The sequence below is a fragment of the Phacochoerus africanus genome, chromosome 14 (assembly GCF_016906955.1).
Source record: "Phacochoerus africanus isolate WHEZ1 chromosome 14, ROS_Pafr_v1, whole genome shotgun sequence".
NCBI classification, from domain to species: domain Eukaryota; kingdom Metazoa; phylum Chordata; class Mammalia; order Artiodactyla; family Suidae; genus Phacochoerus; species Phacochoerus africanus.
This window is the reverse complement of record NC_062557.1, coordinates 38835534-38857782: the sequence shown is the minus strand read 5'-3', so window position 1 is coordinate 38857782 and position 22249 is coordinate 38835534. Positions and strand designations below refer to the sequence as shown.

The 22249-nt window shown below is 40.9% G+C and overlaps 1 protein-coding gene across 3 annotated transcripts in view; it reads left to right on the top strand.

Moving 5' to 3' along the window:
• The first annotated feature begins 1229 nt into the window (after positions 1 to 1229).
• The window catches only part of DDX52 (DExD-box helicase 52), a 37890-nt gene continuing 16870 nt past the window's right edge, over positions 1230 to 22249 (top strand). Inside the window, exons 1-3 of one of the 3 annotated variants that reach the window (XM_047757901.1) lie at positions 1230 to 1411; positions 15894 to 16123; positions 17322 to 17520. In XM_047757901.1, coding sequence (XP_047613857.1) covers positions 16037 to 16123; positions 17322 to 17520 — 286 coding nt within the window. In that variant the 5' untranslated portion in view covers positions 1230 to 1411; positions 15894 to 16036. The remainder of the gene's footprint in view (positions 1412 to 15893; positions 16124 to 17321; positions 17521 to 22249) is intronic. The other 2 variants (XM_047757900.1, XM_047757902.1) reach the window with 2 other exon arrangements.

Here is a 22249-nt window from a genome sequence, read left to right as displayed (position 1 = left end):
TACCCCAGCAGTGACAACACTGAATCCTTAACTAAGAGGCCACCAAGGAATTCCAGGCATGCATCTCAATTTCACTGAACTACATCATACCCTCAAGGTACCGAGGAATCTTAAATAATATTCTTTTGCAACATAATCAAGCCCCTTGTATACATACTGGTTTAAAACCGTCCAGTTTTGAAGTAATAAATTTGCTTAAAAGAGAGGGTCAATTTAAACTTGCCAAGTTCCTCGAGTTCACTGTATGTACTTGGTAGTATAAAATATTTTTATTACATATATTATCAGCTGAAACATTTATCATGTACTGTCTAGCTTTCCACTCCTTAAATACCAGCATTTACCTTTGACCTATAAGATGGTAACATTTTATTGTTCGTTCCAGATGATTTTGTTTCTGTTTTGTTATCTGTAAAATAGGAATCTAACCCATACAATCTATAAAACTATTGAGTCACTTGCTGTATACCCGAAACTAATACAATATTGTAAGTTCACTATAATATTTTTAAAAAAGTCTATCCCAAAGCAATCAGATAGAACAAGACACTCGAAAAACAAGCTTTTTAAATGTTAACACTTTATACAATTTGTTAATGTTCACACTATTCTGATTTTGATTTTCCCCCAAACTGAATAATAATTCTGTTAGATCCACTTTTTTTTTTTACTTTTTAGGGCCACACTTGTGGCCTATGGAAGTTTCCAGGCTAGGCTAGGGGTTGAATCAAAGCTTCAACTGCCAGCCTATACCACAGCCACAGCAACACAGAATCCAAGCTGCATGTGCAACCTACACCACAGCTCACCAGCAACCTACTGAGTGAGGCCAGGGATCAAACCCACATCCTCATGGATCCTAGTTGGGTTTGTTAACTGCCGAGCCACAAAGGGAACTCCTAGATCCACAGTTCTTAAACTGTGCCCCAAAGCACCACAGGGTGCCACAGCAGCAAGCCCATGGGGCAACATAAAAAATTTTAAAGTTTCAAGGGTGGAGCTCCTTCTGTGGCGCAGTGGGATCAGCTGTGTCTTGGGAGCGCTGGGTTACAAGTTCAACCCCCAAGGCACAGTGGGTTAAAGATCCTGTGGTTGCCACAGCCGTGGCTTAGGTCAAGACTGTGGCTGGGATCTAAACCCTGGCCCGGGAGCTCCACATGCCTCGGGCAGCCAAAAATGAAAAAAAAAAAAAGTTTCAAGGGTAGCAGTTAACCTCAACATCTCTCAGAAAGCATGAGAACCTCTAGTGCACAGTAGATCTCGATATAAACGTGAGACTGTTATCCTTTTGATGATGTCATATCTTTGAGAAGCTGGACTCTGAAGCTGCTGTGAAATTGAGGGTGCCAGTGTCTGACCTGAGCTCAAGGTTTGAAATGTGCAGCACTCAACAGGCTCATCCGTCCAACTGGTAAGTAATCGCGATTATTTATTTAACAAGGAAATAATGTATTTTCTCTTTCAACGTATATGTATTTTTAACAGCTACTGAATTGTGAAATCAGAAACAGATGTTAAGGTATTTGGCTCTAACAACCTAATAAATGGAATTAACTGGTGTTTCTTCGACCTGAGTTGCCGTGACAAAACCATCAGGCACTGAGAACCCAGTTAATCAAGGATGTTTGAAAACCTTGGTTTTTTTTCTCGATTGTAAACTGTCTAACAATACAGTGTCTACTGCACGGAGTTGCAGCGAGGTTAAATGGGTTAATATATGAACAATATTTAGAATAATCAATGGCAAGTCTTTGCAGCAGTATTTTTTAGGACAGTTCTTTTCAACAATCTTATACTTTTTTTTTTTTGGCTTCTTTTAGGGCTGCACCCGTGGGGTATGGAGGTTCCTGGGCTAGGGGTTGAATTGAAGCTGTAGGTGCCAGCCACAGCCACAGCCACTCCACACCCAAGCCGTGTCTGCGACCTACACTGCAGCTCAAGGCAACGCCGTATCCTTAACCCACTGAGCAAGGCCAGGTGTTGAACCCGAGTCCTCGTGGATACTAATCAGGTTTGCTAACCACTGAGCCACGACAGGGACTCCTCATACTTACTTCTTTTGTTGTTGTTGTCATTGTTGTTTGTTTGTTTTTTGGTCTTTTGTCTTTTTAGGGCCGTACCCATGGCATAAGGAGGTTTCCGGGGGGGGGGGGGGTCCAATCAGAGCTGTAGCCCCCGACCTACGCCACAGCTCACAGCAACACCAGAACCTTAACCCACTAAGAAAGGCCAGGAATCGAACCTACAACCTCATGGTTCCTAGTCAAATTCGTGTCTGCTGCACCATGATGGGAACTCCCTCCTCACACTTATTTCTTTTTTTTGGGGGGGGGTGGATTATTTATTTATTTATTTATTTATTTATTTATTTATTGGTCTTTTTGCTATTTCTTGGGCCGCTCCTACGGCATATGGAGGTTCCCAGGCTAGGGGTCCAATTGGAGCTGTAGCCACCGGCCTACGCCAGAGACACAGCAACGCGGGATCCGAGCCGCGTCTGCAACCTACACCACAGCTCATGGCAACGCCGGATCGTTAACCCACTGAGCAAGGGCAGGGATCGAACCTGCAACCTCATGGTTCCTAGTCGGATTCGTTAACCACTGCGCCACGACAGGAACTCCCTCACACTTATTTCTATGTGATGGGAAAAACACCGGTTTGAGAGTGTGTCTCTGCATCGGTAACATCAAAGCTTTATAACAGCCATCACAATCAAAAACTTTCTATTAAATCTACTAACTTCCCAGTTCCCTGTTCCCAGAGAACAGAAATTACTCCATTTTTAATTTTTTAAATTTCTTTGATTTTTATGTCTCACGGGATTTAAATTGCCATCCAATCATTTATTTTTAAGAACTAGAAACAGACTTTGTGGTGCATAATAGTGTTTTTCAAATTTTATATCAAAAATTCTTTTCCAACAGGTTTACATCTTTTCAAAAAAAAAAAGTTTTAAAAATTTTGTTCTGGAGTTCCCATTGTGGTGCAGCAGAGACAAATCTGACTAGTATCCATGAGGATGCAGGGTTGATCCCTGGCCTCATTCAGTGGGCTAAGGATCCGGTGTTGCTGTGAGCTATGATGTAGGTCACAGAGGCAGCTTGGATTTGGTGTTGCTGTGGCTGTGGTACCCCTAGCCTGAGAGCCTCCATATGCTCACGTGTGGCCCTAAAAAGACAGACAAACAAAAAAGCAAATAAATAAATACATAAATAAATATTTTGTTCTGAGTTCCCATTGTGACACAGTGGAAACAAATCTGACTAGTAACCATGAGGACGCAGGTTCAATCCCTGGTCTCGCTCAGAGGTTAAGGATCCAGTGTTGCCCTGAGCTGTGGTGTGGGTCAAAGATGCAGCTTGGATCTGGTGTTGCTGTGGCTGTGGTGTAGGCCAGTGGCTATAGCTCCAAATTGACCCCTAGCCTGGGAACCTCCACATGCCACAAGTGTGGCCCTAAAAGGACAAAAAATAAAAGAATGCCAACAAAGTTTCTTTTAATTAAATTTAAATTTAAAAAATAAAAATAAAAAATTTTGTTCAAAGAAACATCCACTAAGGTTTTTGCCCTCCAGCCATCCCTTACTCCCTAACAGTGATTTCCGGAAACTGTTCTGCAGAGGAGGCAGGTGGAGTTAACTTGCTATATATTGATTGCAGCCTTGTCTTGCTGTGGCCTAGCAAACTCCTCAGAAGTGCTTTAATTGCCTTTTCTTTTTAACTTTTTATTTTTATATAATCTCAGAAAAGTTGCAAGCATAATACCAAAAATTCCTGCATATCGCTCACCAAAATTTCCCAAATATCAATATTTTACCACATTGGCTTTATCATTGACTTTGATCATTTTGTTAATATGCCAGATTTCTCCACTATCAATTTATTACTTTCCTCTTTGTAATTAATACTATCTTGTGAGAACCTATTTTGTGGTTATGTAAATATCCTGTTTCTCATCCAAATTTTACCCAATCTTTTTACCATCCACTGATGATTCACATTATGAGTATTATGGTTGCCATTTTGTGATTTTTCTAATTCCATCATTCCTTCTACATTTATTAGCTGTAGAATTCCATTTATATTTATTCTTTCTACATTTATTTATTCTACTGGGACTCACTTTCCCTTCTGCTACGTTATTTACTCTTTTGTTTACTTACATGTCTGTGTATTCTTATTTTCCTCAGTGAGTGATAATACATTACTATCATTGTTTTCTTTAAAAAAATTGTATGGAAACACAAAACACCTCAAACAGCAAAAGCAGTATTAAAGAGAAAAATGGAAGTGGGGGAATCAGGCTCCCTGACTTCAGACTATACTACTAAGCTACAGTCATCAAAAGAGTATGGTACTAACACAAAAACAGAAATACAGATAAATGGAACATGATAGAAGGCTCAGAAATAAACCCAAGCACCTTTGGTCAACTAATCTATGACAAAGGAGGCAAGAACATACAATGGAAGAAAGACTGTCTCTTCAATAAGTTGTGCTGAGAAAACTGGACAAGCTACATGTTAAAAAATGAAATTAGAACATTCGCTAACACCATACCCAAAAATAAACTCAAAATGGTTTAAAGACCTAAATGTAAGACCAGACGTTATAAAGACTCACAGACATTGAAACGCTTATGCTTACCAGAGGGGACAGATAGCGGGGAGAGGGGGTAGACTGGGGGTTTGGAATGGAAAAGTTCCAAAATTAGGTTGTGATGATGGCTGCACAACTATAAAGATAATAATAATAATAATAATAAAATTCATTGAATTATAAAAAAAGAATTGCTATTAATAACCACCCAATCACTGCACAAAAACAAACCAATTACAGTTTAATATTCGTTTATAGTTCATTTGTTCTTTAATCTGAGCATATATAGCCCAAAAAATATGTATTCTGAAGTTACTTGGGTTGAGTTAGTTTTCCCTCCCACACATGTACATTTGCTTTTCCATGTGATTATATTATTCATTCAAAACTGTTAGGCTGATTTGTTTGTATTCCACTTTTAGGCTTTTCCCCTGTGTGCATGTAGTGGGGAGGCTGTGGTGGTGTGTTTTGCTTAATATATAAATCATTAACATGGCTCCAAAAGACAGAACCATATGCAAAGGAATAATCAAGAGAAATGTCACTATCCATCTTCTACTCACTCTTTCAACCTCATTCCCAACCACCTCCTGTACATAACAGGAATCTCATTAATTTCTAGTTTCTCCTTCCTGTTTTGCTTTTTAGTCAAAAAGCAAGCACTTGCATATTTTCTCACGTCCCCTTTTCTCTTACACAAAAGATGTCACACTATAGATACTTTTTTGTCCTTTGCTTTTTTCACTAAACAGTATATCCTAGAAATTATTCCATATCTGTTTGCAAACATCTTCTTCCTTCTTTTTTACACCTGTGTAGTGCTCTATTGTGCTTCAACCATAGTTAATTCTCTCCTCCACATGGGCATTTACGTTGCTTCCAATACTTTCCAAATACAGACAGTGCTACAATAATTAACTTAATGCATGTACATTTGTATATTGGTGGAGGGGTACCTTTAGGGTAACTTCTTAGAGGTAGAAGTACTCGGCCCATAGGAGACACCTTTGAAATTTTTTTAGATACCTAATAGGGTTTTAATCTAGAGATTTAAAATAGTTTTTATGATAGTATTTATTATATATGTGTTTTGTTTTAGATTTTGAGTTACTAGACTTTTATATCTTAACGAATACATCCTGGTGATTATCAGCAATTGAATAACAAAATCCTTCCTAAAGAGTATTATATTTTGCACGTACTTATTTAATTAGATTTTAGCTCTGAGAGTATTTTGATGTACAAAAATAGTGGGCCGGGGGAATCCCTTAGATCTGAAAAACAGTACTGATATCCTGTTGGATGGATCACATTCTGCCTGTGGGAATGATCAGGGACATGGTATTTTTACATCTCTAAGGAGGAGGTATTTCCTCCCAGCAGAGTTGATGATCTGAAGTCACTGGAAACATGATGAATAGTGAAGGGAGCTGGTCTGCTGGTGCTACAGGGGTGGTTAATTATACTGTAAATCATGCAAACACCGACACAGTGAACAAAAAGCTTCTCTAGACATCTTTTCCTTCTCACTAAAAGAACCATTCTAAAAAAAAAAAAGGGGGGCAGATTGGTCATTATCTTAGGCTGAAGATGTACAAAATGCTGCCATTACCTCCGAGAGATACAGAGTAGCTTCATGGCTTTGAAGTCTGCGAGGCATTTTTAAAATGCTTTATAAATATGACTTGACACTCTTGAATAAGCACTAGAGGAGTAAGGACCACTAACTCCCACCTCTACCGTCTGTGGTCAGTATAATAACATTATTCTGGAGTTTCATTATTTGTGTCTTTCATTTGGGAGTCTTCCTTTCTTTATACAGGGTCTGGGATTCGCCAATAATGCTCTACCCCTTAGAAAGGTAAATATTTCATTTGGAAACCTCTGTGGGATTTGAGCTTTCACAGATAGCGATCAAAGATAAAAATTAGTCCTCTGCTCCATTGCTGACCAGTGAGGTCAACAGACCCTCCCTGTCACTTTGTTTTTTCCGCCTTAAAAGGAAAAGAATCTCTCCGGGGTACAGACACGGATATCTTACCACATTTGTACTTTATCATTTATACTTTTATTAACATAGCGTCTGTAAGTTTTCTCCATTGTAAATCTGCTATTTTTCTCTTTAGAATTAACAAATACCTTACGGGACATCCTTTGTAACTATGGAAATATCCTGTTTCTCACATGTGGTAAAGAGTTTTAGGAAGAGGCCTCAAATTTACCATAGGTGTCCTCACTAGCTCTCCCTAAATACAGTATTATTTAAGCCATCTCAATCCAAACAGTCTACACCCATAGAAACCACAAAGTTTCATTTGTTACAACTTTAATTTCAGCATCAATAATATGAGACAAAGCAGCCTTGTCTAAAGATCTCAGATTTTAGAATCACACAGAACGGGTTCAAAACACATCATGGCTAATTCCTACCTATGTGACAATGTCTTTGAGCTTCAGTTTCTTCCTCAGAAAAATGAGAATAATCGTCAATCTCACAGAGCAGGTGTAAGGAGTTCAATGAGCTCGTATAATATGAAAAGTACCCTAAACTATATGTGGCACTCGATTGGCACCCATTAATAGTAGCTTTTTTTTTTTAGGGCCGTACCTGCATCAGGCATATGGAGGTTCCCAGGCTGGGGGTAGAATCAGAGCTACAGTTGCTGGCCTACACCACAGCCACAGCAACGCCAGATCCACAGCTCACAGCAATGCCGAATCCTCAACCCACCTGAGCAGGACCAGGGAAGGAACCCACATCTTCATTGATACTAGTCAGGTTCATAACCCACTGAGCCACATAATGGTAGCTATTAATAACTAATAATGAGGTATTGTTTTGAACTCTGATGGAGACTTGCTGCCATATTATACACCTATACTGTTGATCCATCCTTAAGTCAGAGTGGATTTAAAAACAGAAAAGCATATCCTTGGAGTTCCTGTCATGGCTCAGAGGTGAACGAACCCAACTAACATCCATGAGGATGCGGGTTCGATCCCTGGCCTCGCTCAGTGGGTTAAGGATCCGGCGTTGCCAGAGACCTGTGGTGTAGGTCGCAGACGTGGCTCGGATCCCATGTTGCTGTGGCTCTGGCGTAGGTTGGCAGCTACAGCTCTGATTGGATCCCTAGCCTAGGAACTTCCATATGCCACAAGTGTGGCCCAAAAAAGACAAAAATAAAAATTAAAAAAGCATACTCTTCCCTGTAAATTCTTCCCAGAAAGTTTAACTGTGGGGTCTATAGACCCAGAATTTATGCTAACTCTTGACTTAAGTGTGGACTGTCCACTTAGAGATTAGTAAAATGACGCCGGAGCCCTGTATTCCAACAAGACTGGAGTGCCACCGTGAGGTCAGCTTTGGTCCTGGCAGTATTTACTTGAGGTCTGTCCTGATGACAAGCATATTTGAGTGGTTACATTTACGTTGCATTATACTGCCACTAAAGCCTGAAAATGACATTCCATACTTTTGACTCACCAATTTGGACTTTGGACTCTTGATGGCAAAAAAAAAAGAGAGAAATGTACAAAAACTGTAAGAATTTGGATTCCTGAACTACTGGATTTGGATTTCTAAAGTACATGCGTACTGGTGAAGCTCCAGTATTTGACATGAACTCAGCCCCAGGGAAAGTAAGAGTTTTATCTAAGTGTGAATGGCTGCTGGGTTTGTTATCTATAGCCAATGACCCTCTCCTCAACTTATATTTTAATTAAGACCCTGAAGCTATGATCTAGAAGTTTCTAGCCCCCTTTCCAAAGAAATAATAACTCCTATTTCCAAATGACCATGAGTTTTCCACTCAGGTGTTCTACAGAAATCTCAAACTCAACCTTCTCAAAATTAACCTTATTGTATTGTTCTCACGCGAACCTAGCTCTCCATTATTCCCAATCTCCTTCGACAGAGACACCCTCACCCAGTCACTGACATTTGAGACCTCGGAGCTACCTTAGGTTTCTTCCCTGTCCCCGTCCTCCTACATCCAGTCACGAAGGGAATGCTACCAATGTGACCACCTTAATGTCCTTTAGATCTGCTCCTTTCTTTTCTTCCCTTTGCTACTGCCTTCTTCCCTCACTCAACTACTACAGCGGTAGTCTCCTGGTCTCCCTGGCTCCAGACTTGGCTCCCTTCCATGCTGCTGCTCGAGTGATCTTTCAGAATTAAAAAAGTTCTTTCTATCACTGACTTGACACATCCTTTAATGGCTCTCAGTGTCCACAAGATTAGGTCCAAACTCTTCGGCATACCCACCAGGGGTATGGGGCTGGTCCTTACCTACCTGTCTAGCTCCATGATCCACTTCCAGTTTTGTTGAACCACTGGTAGATCCCCAAACACAACAAGCATTTTCGGACTGCCTTACATCTGTTGCTCCTGTTCCCTTAATTTAGAAGAGATTTGCCTGTCTCGTCTAATTTGTCAATAAGTATTTTTTTAAGGGTTTGCAAGCTTTCTGTCCACTACAAACCTTTCCCAACTTCCTACAAAGCCCATCCCATCCTGCCACCAGGGAGCAAACACTCCCTTACCTCCTAAAACTTATACTACAGCGCTTGGAGAATTTCCTGGCTCTGTTTGAAAACAGACTCTAACAGGCTTTAGTCACTATCCTTCATAGGCTTTAAGCTACTTGAGAACAAGGACTGAATCTAATCTGTTTCTGCATCTCTAGGCCCAAGTCCATGCCGAATACACAGTGAAAACAATGGCAAGTTTGTTGAATGAGAAGCCGGGAGTGGAGGAAAGATTTTCAAAAACATACTTTCAGGGCATGAAGTGATCACTCTGTCCATAACAACAAGCTATCCCAAGCAGCTCCCACTGTAGCCTTCTACAAAGTTTGTGTTCCCACTTGGCTACAGTTGAGAAACCATGTGTGTCTACCAGTCAGACCATACTGGTTTTTGGAGAAATTCCAGTTATACAAAACCACGATTCAATTTCCTCACTACTTTTATTGACGAGGGTTTTTAATTGTTTTGTTTTGTTTTTTTTCCCAAGAGGAAATGGCCCCTTAATGAGTCAGCCTGGACATTGTCAAGGTAGAAAATGTTAGCAGTCTGACACTTTCCATTTGACTTTATTCACTCATTCAGCCAAAATGTATTACAAAGCACCAAGCAGAAGATATAGGTCCTTTCCTAAATCCACCTGGTTGGCCGTTTCAGGAATCTCTGTCTTATTTTATTTGACTTCATTCATTCAACAAGATTTATTGACCATTTAATTATAAAACAGTATCCATGCTAGGCCAGCATAACATGAAGACAAATGAGATACAGACCCAGCCCTCAAAAGGCTTAAAAAGTCTGGTTACAGTACAACAGGAAAGAGCTAAAATAGAGGTATTTACAAAGTGGTCTGAGAACTCAGTGAAAGAAGATGGACTATGACAAGGAGGGGACATTCAGGGTGAGCTTCAGAGGAGAGAACATAGAAACTGAGTTTTTTTTATTGACGTATCGTTGATTTACAATGTTTCACGTGTTAGCAAAGTGATTCAGACATATATACATATATAAAATTCTTTGCATTCTTTTCCATGATAGGTTATTATGAGATATTAAATATAGTTCCCTGTGCTATAAGTAGCTCCTGGGTGTTTATCTATGTAATATATAGCAGTATGATTTGTTAATCCCAAATTCCCAATTTATCCCTCCCACCCCTTTCCCCCCTTTTGTAAGTCATATAAACTGAATTTCGAAGAATATAAGGAGTTTTCCAGAGAGAAAAAGGAGAGAGGATTCCAAGAATAAAGGAAAATATGTACCAAGTTTCAGAGTTAGAAGAAGCAAAGCTGAAAGTAGATGACAAACTTGGAGGTTAGAGAGGATAAGGAACTTGCTAAAATCACACAACTGGTAAGTAAAAGGCCTGAGGGGAGTTGAACCCAAGCCGAAGTTATTTCTGGGAGTGAGTCATATGCCCTGAAAGCATTGAGAATCACTGCTCAGGGTCTGGCACACAAGACCCTGGAGCTCGGACTACACTCCAAGTAGACAGTAGACCATGGAGAATCATGAGATGTTTCTAAGCAGAGAAGCGACTTATTTGGACTTTAGGAAGATAATTCGAACAGTGATTCTTAACCCTGATTGCAAGTAGAATCACTGGAGAAGCTATCAAAAATTACAGGCCAGGAATTCCTGCCATGACTCCATGAGTTAAGACCCAACTAATATCCATGAGGATTCGGGTTCAATCCCTGGTCTCATTCAGTGGGTCAAGAATCCAGCATTACTGCCAACTGTGGTGTAGGTTGCAGATGTGGCTGGGATCCCAAGTTGCTGTGGCTGTGGTGTAGGCTGGCAGCTGCAGCTCTAATTCAATCCCTAGTCCCCCCCAAAAAAGAAAAAAAAGAATTACAGCCCAGAGAGTACTCCAGAAAAATTAAACCAGCATTTCTGGGATGCGGGACTCATTTTCTTTAGTTTTTTGTTTTGTTTTGTTTTTGTTTTTGTTTTTTCTTTTAAGCTCCTTAGGGAATTCTAATGCACTATTAAGGTCAAGAATTATTGCTCTATCTAGAATATGGCACAAATGAACCTATCTGTGGAACAGAAACAGACTCACAGACATGGAGAACAGACTTGTGGTGGCCAAGAAGGAAGGCTGGAGGGAGTGGGATGGACTGGGAGTTTGGGGTTAGTAGACGCAAACATTTAGAATGGTTCAGCAATGGGGTGGGCAATGGGGTTTTTCTGTGTAGCCCAGGGAACTGTGTCCAGTCTCTTGAGATAGAACATGATGGGGGATGATATGACAACAAGAATGTATGTATATGTATGACTGGGTCACTTTGCTATACAGCAGAAATTGGCACAACATTGTAAATCAACTGTACTTGAATTTTAAAAATGCACACACATGAAAATAAAAAGATTTCAGGAGTTCCCGTTGTGGCGCAGTGGTTAACGAATCCGACTAGGAACCATGAGGTTGCGGGTTCGGTTCCTGCCCTTGCTCAGTGGGTTAACGATCCGGCGTTGCCGTGAGCTGTGGTGTAGGTTGCAGACATGGCTCAGATCCCGCGTTGCTGTGGCTCTGGCGTAGGCTGGTGGCTACAGCTCCGATTAGACCCCTAGCCGGCGTTGCCGTGAGCTGTGGTGTAGGTTGCAGACATGGCTCAGATCCCTCGTTGCTGTGGCTCTGGCGTAGGCTGGTGGCTACAGCTCCGATTAGACCCCTAGCCTGGGAACCTCCATATGCCGAGGGAGCAGCCCAAGAAATAGCAAAAAGAGCAAAAATAAATAAATAAAATAAATAAAAAGATTTCAATCTCAAAGTACCTTCTAAAAAAAAATTATTGCTCTAGGAGAATAGACTGTAAGGATGAAGAACAATTATTTATTAAGCACCTACTATGTTTGCGATTTTGTTCCAAATGCTTCACACAATAGCATATATATGATACATATTGCTAATATAGATAAATATACATTAGATAGAGAAAGAAAGAAGGAAAGAAAGAGAAAAGGGATAAAGAAAGAAGGGAGGAATGAAGGAAGAGAAAGAAGGAGAAAGAAAGGAAGGAAGGATGGAAGACAGGGATGGAGGGAGGAAGAAAGGAAGAAAGAATCTGGAGCCAATTCTCACCATTTTGAGCTCCGTGTGGTGAACCAATATCACTCCTAGACTTCAAGGTAGATATTATAATCCTAAAATCTCTACTTAACCAATGAGGAAATTGAGGCACAAACCAATGAAATAACTCACCAAATTATTAAATGACACAACTGGATTCACGCAGAATTCTTCCTGACTCCCCAAACCCATGCTCTTTCCACTATACACCACTGCCTTAGGAGCTCTGCTTAAGCCTCCTAACAATCCTGCCGTAGCTATCATGATGCTCATTTTACAAATGAGGAAATTAGACCAAGAGAGGTTAATTTGACCAGGTCATGCCTAATAGGTGAAGAGTCTGGGAGGGATTTAAATTCAGAGTTGTTGGGCTCTCCCTTCGTGGCTCGGTGGTAATGAGCCCAACTAGGATCCATGAGGATGCAGGTTCGATCCCTGGCCTTGCTCAATGGTTTAAGGATCTGGTGTTGCTGTGAACTGTGGTGTAGGTCGCAGATGTGGCTCATATCTGGCGCTGCTGTTGCTGTGGCTCTGGCATAGGCCGGCGGCTCCAGCTCTGATTAGACCCCTAGCTTGGGAACCTCCATATGCCGCGGGAGCAGCCCTAAAAAAATAAAAATAAAAATAAATTCAGAGTTGTTCAGGAGTTCTTGCTGTGATGCAGTGGGTTAGGAATCTGACTGTAGTGGCTTGGGTTGTTTCAGAGGTGTGGGTTTGATCCCCAGCCCGTCACAGTGGGTTAAAGGATCCTTGTTGCCACAGCCGTGATGCAGATTCAGTCTCTGGCCTGGGGAACTTCCATGTACAGCAGTTAGGGCCGTAATATTAAAAAAAAAAAAAATCAGACTTGTTTAACTCCAATTACATGCTTATAAAGTAAAACATACAGCACATATTTAACACGCAATACAATTCTTTCCTCTGAAAGCTGGGAAGCAAGTTGGTTGGATTAATATAATCCCAGACGTTAGGCTTTTCTTGTTGGTTTTTTGTTGTTTTTCTTGTTGGCTGTGGCATGTAGTGGTTTGAAGTGGGATCTTGGTTCCCAGACCAGAGACTGAACCCGAGCCACACTGGTGAACTACTAGACCACCAGAGAACTCCCCAGAGTATTATTTTTAATAAATAAAGCTATTCCTAGGGATTTCCTCTTCCTCTTGGGTCTATCATATTTACTGAAAACACTTTAACCCTGGCTAAATCCAACAATACAACTTCTTCACACCCTTATCCAAGCAGCTGAATCATGCTGCTTAGTCTCTCTTTTAATTCATTGTCTTTAACTCAAACGGGTCTTCACTGCCCAGCAGTACTGCCTGCACCTTTTGGAAAGAGGTGGCTTCATCACAGTCTCCATTTCTCCACATATACCACTCGATCATCTCCATCCACCATGCCCTGAAACTGATAGTATCAGGTCACTAGTGACCTCCACGTTGCCAAATGCTGTGATCTTTGTTCTTTGTCCTCAGCCTCTCAACAGCCTTTGACACAGCTGATCAGGACTTCCTTCCTGACACTTTCATCTGGCTGCCATGACACCATATTCCTTTACCTTCCTACCTCACCAGTTTCTTCTCCTCAAACTTTTGTTTTGTAGGTATGTTCTTCTCTACCTGATCCCTAAATGCTGGGGTACTCCAAAACTCAGTTCTGGGTCCCCTTCACTTGCCAATTCACACAATCTAAGTGATCGCATTTAAGTTCATGCTTTTTTTTTTTTTGTCCTTTTGTCTTTTTGTTGTTGTTGTTGTTGTTGCTATTTCTTGGGCTGCTCCCACGGCATATGGAGGTTCCCAGGCTAGGGGTTGAATCGGAGCTGTAGCCACCGGCCTACACCAGAGCCACAGCAACGCGGGATCTGAGCCGCGTCTGCGACCTACACCACAGCTCACGGCAACGCCGGATCGTTAACCCACTGAGCAAGGGCAGGGACCGAACCTGTAACCTCATGGTTCCTAGTCGGACTCGTTAACCACTGCGCCACGACTGGAACTCCAGTTCATGCTTTTTGATGTGGGTTTGTCACCACTTACATAGGGACTGGATTCCAAAGTCAGCTCATTTAAAAAAAAAAAACAAACAAAAAACTCATGAGGTAGAATTATTCTTGGAAATTCCTAAGTCACCCATAAAGTACAGTACGTGTGGTTTCACAGATGCTGATTTTTATATATGATTGTGGCCATATTTATGGGCCAAATGGAAGACCAACACTCTATTTCCTAAAATATTCAGTCAATTTGTTTTCCTCCCATGTTGAGATAAATTGTTTTTATTGACCAAAAGATGAAGTACTTGGGGCTTTCACAGAGGGAGCGTGTTTCAAGAAAAATACTTATTTTTAAAGATACATCTTTAAAATGTTCCCACTATAAGAGGGAATTAGGGACTGAATGAATCCATCTGAGAGCGCAGCAGATTCACATCCTTCATCTCATCCTCACTCCACGTTTGCTTTCTTTGAGTGTAAAGGAATCAAACAATTTCGTTCTCACACTCTTTGGCTGAATATGTATAACTCAATTTTAACAAATTAAATGCTGGCCTGACATGATTCCATTGTACCATTTATAGGCTGATGACTCCCAAATTAATTTTTCTAGCCCTGACCTTTTCCCCTGAGCTTCAGACTTGTGAAATCAACCATCTACTTGGACATCTCTACATAAAGTCAATGAAGTATCTTAACATGTCTGAACCATACCAAATGATTCCACTTCCCCATGCCTCATCCACACACACACAAAAAGCTGTTCTTCCCTCAGTCTTTCCTAGCATAGTAAATTGCATGCCATCTACCCCAGATTTGAAATCAAAAACCCAGGAGCGATTCCAGCTTTTCTTACCTCCATATGAAAGTCATCAGGTGCATTTAGATCTACCTCCAAAATATATGCCAATCTATCCATTTAACTCCAAAGCATGGATACCACCCTAATCCAAGCCACCATCATCACTGCTGCTTTAACTGACCTCTCTGTTTCCACTCTTATCCCTTCTGTGGTCCATTCTCTAAAACAGCCAGAGTAATTTTTTATGAAGCAGTCACTCGTTCATCAAACTTTATTGAGAGCACACAGAAACTGGAGATACAGCGGTGAAGCAAATTAGATCTCTGTGGTCCTGGACTTCATTCTAGAAAGGGGAGGCAATGCACATATAAATTTTGTTTGGTACAAACACAATGAAGAAAATGAATATGAAACGTGATGAACATGCTGCACTAGCGTGCTTATATTAAAATCCATATTCCTTTCCATGACCTTGTTATGAGTCTCTAGGATTAGTTTTCATTTGTCCCTCCAACCTTATCTGTGCCACGCTTCCTCACGGTAACCTGGCTGCAGTCACCCTGGTTGCCTTTCTATTTCCTCAAGGTTCCAAACCTTTTTCCTTCTTCAGGCATATGTTTCTTTTATCTGCCTCCTCTTAGATTAAATATCACTTCATCAGAGTGAACCTGACTCACCTACCTAAAAGTAGCTCTTCTTTCCTTTCTCTATTAATTACACTGTTCTGTGTCACAGCACTTTGCTCTTAAAGAAATTATTCGACTTATTAATACCTTATATCCCCACTAAAATGGAAGTTTCCCGAGGTGAGATTCCCGACGTGTTGTTTACCAAACTATTCCTTTAGGTGTAGAACAGGGACCAGCATTAAGAGGATTTTCATAAATATTTTTTTAGAACAAATGAATAACAAAGGACCTCTCACAGCCACCAGGCTCCGCCCCGCCCAGGCACTTCCGCCCACGGTCTAGACCCAGACCTTCTGGGAGAGGAAGTCTTCTGCGCAGGCGCCGTGGGACCGCAAAGCTTTCTGGGTAAAGATGGATGCCCACGATCTGTTTCGCCGGCTGGGCGCCGGGGCCAAGTTCGACGTGAGACGCTTCTCGGCGGACGCAGCACGATTCCAGGTACTGTGTGCAGCGAATCAGGAACCCGAGTAACTGAGAAGGGGCAGGGGCCGGAGAAGGAACTAGCTGCTCGGGGAGCCGGCAGTCGGAAACCCTGTGGCGTGGCTGTAGGGTTATTTTCTCTTCTTTGGCGTTCAGCTTATTGCAAGCCTTCTGAATGAACTCTACCCATCCTTCTGTAGACTTAGTTGGGTCCAGCACGGACACGTTTAACCCTGGCCGCCCTATTGAGTTTATTCAAAGTTCGAATTTTTTCTTTATAAAGTAATCTTTTATCCGAAACTAGTGTAAAGGAATTTGAAAAACAGAAACAGTCCAAAACGGAGAGAACATTCATTCACTGTAGTCTCTCCGGGTTTGTCTTCGCACGTGTACCGCTTTAGGTGGGCGTTTTATTCCCGCAACTTCGCGGCTTGTTAAGGAACCAATGAGAAGAGCGTTTTAGAAAAAGGAGTTCTGTGGTTCCCTTGTGGCGCGGCTGGTTAAGGATCCGGTGTTGTCTTGCAGCTGCTTGGTTTGCTGCTATTGCACAGGTTCGATCCCTGGCCCGGGAACCTGCCTGTAGGCGCGACCAAAAAAGAAAAGGGAGCTCTTAACATAGGAAAATAGTGAGTGGTAAATCGGGAGTAGTTGGGGCCCCTGTCGTGAAAAATCTTGAATGTGTCAACCTTGGTGTTGGGACTAGGGACATATTTGTGTGTGGGCAATATGTGTGTTTCTTCTTACTCTGACTGATGGTATAGTGTTATTGTTAAGAGTATGAACTCTGGAACCATATTAAACGGGTTCAGATCCTAGGTCTGCCGGTTACTAGTTTTGAGACCTTGGTCAAGTTACTTAACCTCTTAATGTCTCCGTTTTTCTCATCTGTGATATTTTTGTTTACCTCGTTAGGACTGTTGAAGGATCAAGTAATTTAATATGTCTAAACATGCTTAGAAGTCTGCCTGATTGCAGTGTTATGCTGATAAGTGTTTATAAGTCTCGGTTGCTATTTTCATTATTATTATTACTGTTAAAAGGTCAGAAAAGGTAACATTTTGGATTCCATTTGCCCAGATACACTTGTCAGCTCAAGAAATATTTGGTGAGAAATAAAAAAGATGAGTGATTTTACCCATATCCTTACTTGCCAGTACTGCCAGGGTGAAATGCCAGTCAGTCCATAGATTTCATTTACACATTTTTGGGGTTTTAGATAGGAAAAAGGAAATATGACTTTGATTCCTCGGAGGCACTGCAAGGACTGGACTTTTTTGGAAGTAAGAAGTCTGTCCCAGGTGAGTGTGGAGCATCAGGAACTTGTCAGGAGCTACAAGATGAAGAGAAAAGAGAGGAGAGCCTCCCTGAAAGGAAGAGGGAGCAGAACAAGAGAAAGAGGAAGAAGATGACTTCAGGTTAGTGCCTGATTTGTGTTTTTTCTCTTTAGTTTTTTCAGTCACAAAAGTAATACAAGCTTATGGTTACATATCAGACAGTATTCAGCCATTTGTCAGTTGATGGCATTCAGGATGTTTCTAGGTACTTGTGATTGCAGATAAGGTAAAGATACAATAAGGATACTTGTACATATATCTTTTTGTACAATTATTATTAATATTATTTTATTTATTTACTTACTTATTTTTTGTAATTAACATCCCCAAAGTGGACTCAAGGGTAAAGAGTATGCATACCTCTTTCTTTGAACAGATAACTGCAAAATGACTTCCTACAGCCATGCCCATGCTGGGTATGTGTGGGTATATCCGATAAATTTAGAAGTAGAATTTCATAGTTTAACAAATAGACTTATTTAAAATTTGGATATGTGAATTGTCTACCAGAAACATTGTATCAATAGGAAGTCCAATGCTTTGTTCATTGAGTTGTAGCAGCGTATCCCATTATGTATTGTAGGGGTATTCCATAATTGATTTGACAAGTTCCTGTGTTATGAACATTGACTTTTTCCCACATTTTGGCTGTTAAGGTGTTGTAGTAAAAGTCATTTTACTTTCCTGGCTACAAGGTAGTTTAATAAAAACCTTCCATCAAGACGAGTGAAAAAAAAAAGAAGACCTAGAGTTCCTGTCGTGGCTCAGCAGTTCATGAACCCAGCTAGCATTCTTGAGGACAAAGGTTTGATCCCTGGCCTTGCTCAGTTGGTTAAGGATCCAGCGTTGCCATGAGCTGTGGTGTAGGTTGCAGATGCAGCTTGGATCCTGCATTGGCTGTGGCTCTGTCGTAGGCCAGCGGCTGCAGCTCCAATTGGACCCCTAGCCTGGGAACCCTTATACGCCAAGGGTGCAGCCCTAAAAAGACAAAAAAAAAAAAAAAAGACCCAGAGTTCCAGTCGTGGCGCAGCAGAAACGAATCCAACTAGGAACCATGAGGTTGCAGGTTCGATCCCTGGCCTTGCTCAGTGGGTTAACGATCCGGCGTTGCCGTAAGCTGTGGTGTAGGTCACAGACGTGGCTCAGACCTGGCATTGCTGTGGCTCTGGCGTAGGCCAGCGGTTACAGCTCCGATTAGACCCCTAGCCTGGGACCCTCCATATGCCGCAGGCACAGCCCTAAAAAGACAAAAAAAAAAAAAAGACCTAACAGCAGCTTAGGCATATTTTATTCAGCAGATCTTATTCAGATATTGGGCAGCCAGAAACAAACATTTAGCAACAAATGTATATAGACATATATAGTTTTTATTGGAAAATTCAAAATCTTGTGGATTAGTAATGATTTGGGCCTGGTAATGCCAACTGTCTCATAAATGGAGGCATAATTTTACTTTTTAAAAAAGTCACTCCAGGAGTTCCCACTGTTGCATAGTTGGTTAAGGATCCAGCCATTGTCTCTGCGGCAGCTCAGGTTTGATCCCCAGCCTAGTGCAGTGGGTTAAGGATCTGGCGTTGTTGCATCTGTGCCATAGGTCACACCTGCAGCTGGGATTTGATCCCTGGCCTGGGAACTTCCATATGCCATGGATGTGGCCAAAAAGAGAAAAGTTACTCTAATTTGTGATGCCTACCAGCAATGTTTGGAGAGCTTTCTTTTTCTATAAATTAGCCTCCTCATGTATTTTGCACCTGTTTCCTGTTTCATTGTTACTCTCTTTCTACCCCCACCTCCACCTCCCTGGCCACACTTGCAGCATATGGAAGTTCCTAGGCCAGAACTACAGCCTATGCTGCAGCAATGCCAAATTTTTAACCCCCTGTGCCAGGCTGGGGATTGAACTGGCAGTTGAACCAGCACCTCCACAGAGACAAGCCAAATCATTAACCCACTGTACTATAGCAGGAACTCCTCATTTATTTTTTCTTGGTTTATCAGGCTTTATATGTATTACGGAAATTAGCTGTATTCTAACATATTATGTTTACAGATATGCTTTCTAGTTTGTCACATGTCAGTTATCTTCTTTATCTTTTTTTTGCCATTTCATAAACATTTCACATATGTCAAATTCACCTTTCATGGGGTTTTTTGGTTTTGTCTCTAAGCATTAAGCTTATTTTTTAAAAATTCTGCCACATTTTCATATTTATAGTTACATTTTGTTATATTGAAATCTTTGAGGGAGTTCCTTGGTGGCACAGCAGGTTAAGGATTCAGCATCACTGCTGGGAGGTGGGTTTAATCCCTGGCAAGAGCCTACTGTGTGGCCCAGGGGTATCTACTCAGTAGTTTGTAATGGGAACAAAGAATATATGGGAAAAGAGAATGGATATATGTATGGGTATAACTGATTCACTTTGCTGTATACCTGAAACTAATACAACATTGTAAGTGAACTATACTCCAATAAAATTAAAAAAGAAAAAAAAATTTTTACCTAGCCGTAGAAAGAAAGAAAGAAAGATCTTTAAGCCTTTGAGATTTTATTTGATATAAGGAATGAATGGGGAACTTATTTAATTTTTTTCTGGATGGCTAGCTAATTGTCCTAAATACTGATTGTCCATCTTCTCCCATTGGATTTAAATGCAACTTTTATTATAAACTTATTTCCCATATATATTTGGGTCTGTGGGCTCTATTCTTTTTCAGTGATTTATATTTCTTTATTCATATCCCAATATTGGCTTGTTTTAATTAATATTGCCTTATATTATAAATTCCAGTAGAGTAGTGTGGCATACCATATTTATTGATTGGGCAACTGGATATTTTCTCCCTAAAGATCTACAGAATCAATGGAAACCCAATTAAAATTCTAGTAGCCTTTTTTGGTGGAAATTGAAAAGGATTTTTTTTTAATTAAATATGCATTTACCATGTAAAGGGAAGGAAAACTTATGTCCTCACAAAGACTTGTACACAAGTGTTCATAGCAGCTTTATTTGTACTCGCTGAAATTTGGAAATGACCCAAATGTCCTGCAGTGGGTGGAAGATAAACAAATTGTATATCCATACAATGAAATAGTATCTATAAATTAAAAGTTTAAAATTACCAACAGATGGGAGTTCCCATCGTGGCACAGCGGAAATGAATCCAACTAGGAACCATGAGGTCGCGGGTTCTATCCCTGGCCTCGCTCAGTGGGTTAAGGATCTGGCTTTGCCATGAGCTGTGGTGTAGGCCATAGACATGGCTCAGATCCCTTGTTGCTGTGGCTCTGCCGTAGGCCGGCAGCTACAGCGCCAATTAGACCGCTAGCCTGGGAACCTCCATGTGCCACAGGTGCGGCCCTGAAAAGACAAAACAAAAAACAAAAACTAACAGGTGCTCCAACATGGATGAATCTCAAAATGGCTATCCTGAGTGAAAGAAACCAGTCTAAGTTTAGTACATAGTATATGATTCCATTTATATAAAGCTTGGGGTGGGGGGGCTAAGTAATGTACAATGACAGAAAACAGATTGTTGCCTAGGGATGGAGTGATGCATTATAAGGAATCACAAGGAAATTATGGAAAGTGATGGAGATAACCTTGAATGTGATAATGGTTTAACAGGTGTGTACATATGTCAAAACTCCTCAAATTGTATACTTCAGATATGTGCAGTTTATTGTGTTAGTTGTGTCGCAGTGCAATAAAAAAAATTAAAAAGAAATCCCAGAAGTAGTCTTTGTTCATTACTCTTAGAATTTGTAAGGTGTTCTTACATATTCATTTTCCCATGTAAACTTTTTTTTTTTTTGACAATGGAATAAATGTCTTTTTTTAAATGTTTAAATTATTTTGATTTTTTCCATTATAGTTGGTTTACAGTGTTTCACTACATAAACTTTATTTTTTATTTTTGTCTTTTAGGGCCGCACCTGTGGCATATGGAGGTTCCCAGGCTAGGGGTCAAATCGGAGCTGTAGCTGCCAGCCTAAACCACAGCCACAGCAATGCGGGATCCGAGCCATGTCTGCAACCTACACCACAGCTTACGGCAATGCCATATCCTTAACCCACTGATCAAGGCCATGGATCGAACCCGCATCCTCATGGATACTAGTCAGTTTCTGTAACTGCTGAGTCACAACGGAAACTCCCACGTGTAAACTTTAAAGTTAGCTATTCCAGTTACCAAAACAATCCTATCATTAGTTTTTATTGAAGTAGATATTTATAGATTTATTTGTAGATTTAGTGAGAATTGCTCTCTTTATAATACTGAGTAGTCCTTAAGTATTGTGTTCATTGCTGTTATAAGTGAAATCTTTTCTTGCATCATTTTATTTTCTAGCTGGTTGTGGTTTGGATGTAGAAAAGCTGGCTTTCTCAGATGTTCCCATTGTGGTGTAGTGGAAACAAATCTTGACTAGGAACCATGAGGTTTTGGGTTCAATCCCTGGCTTTACTCAGTGGTTAAGGATCCAGCATTGATGTGAGCTGTGGTGTAGGTCACATCCGCAGCTCAGATCTGGCGGGGCTGTGGCTGTGGTGTAGGCCAGCAGCTGTAGCTCTGATTGGACCCCTAGCCTGGGAACCTCCATATGCCAAGGGTGCAGCCCGAAAAAAAAAAAAAAAAAGCTGGCTGTCTCATCGAAATTGCTTATTGTTTAAGTAGTTTTTCAATTAATCCCTTATTTTCAAGTATACGATCAGGTATATATTACATAGCTGAAATAATTGAAGAGAGTGAGCTTCAGAGGTCTGATTTTACCAACGCAGAACTTGCCTCTCCTTTGCCCATTTTTGTATCT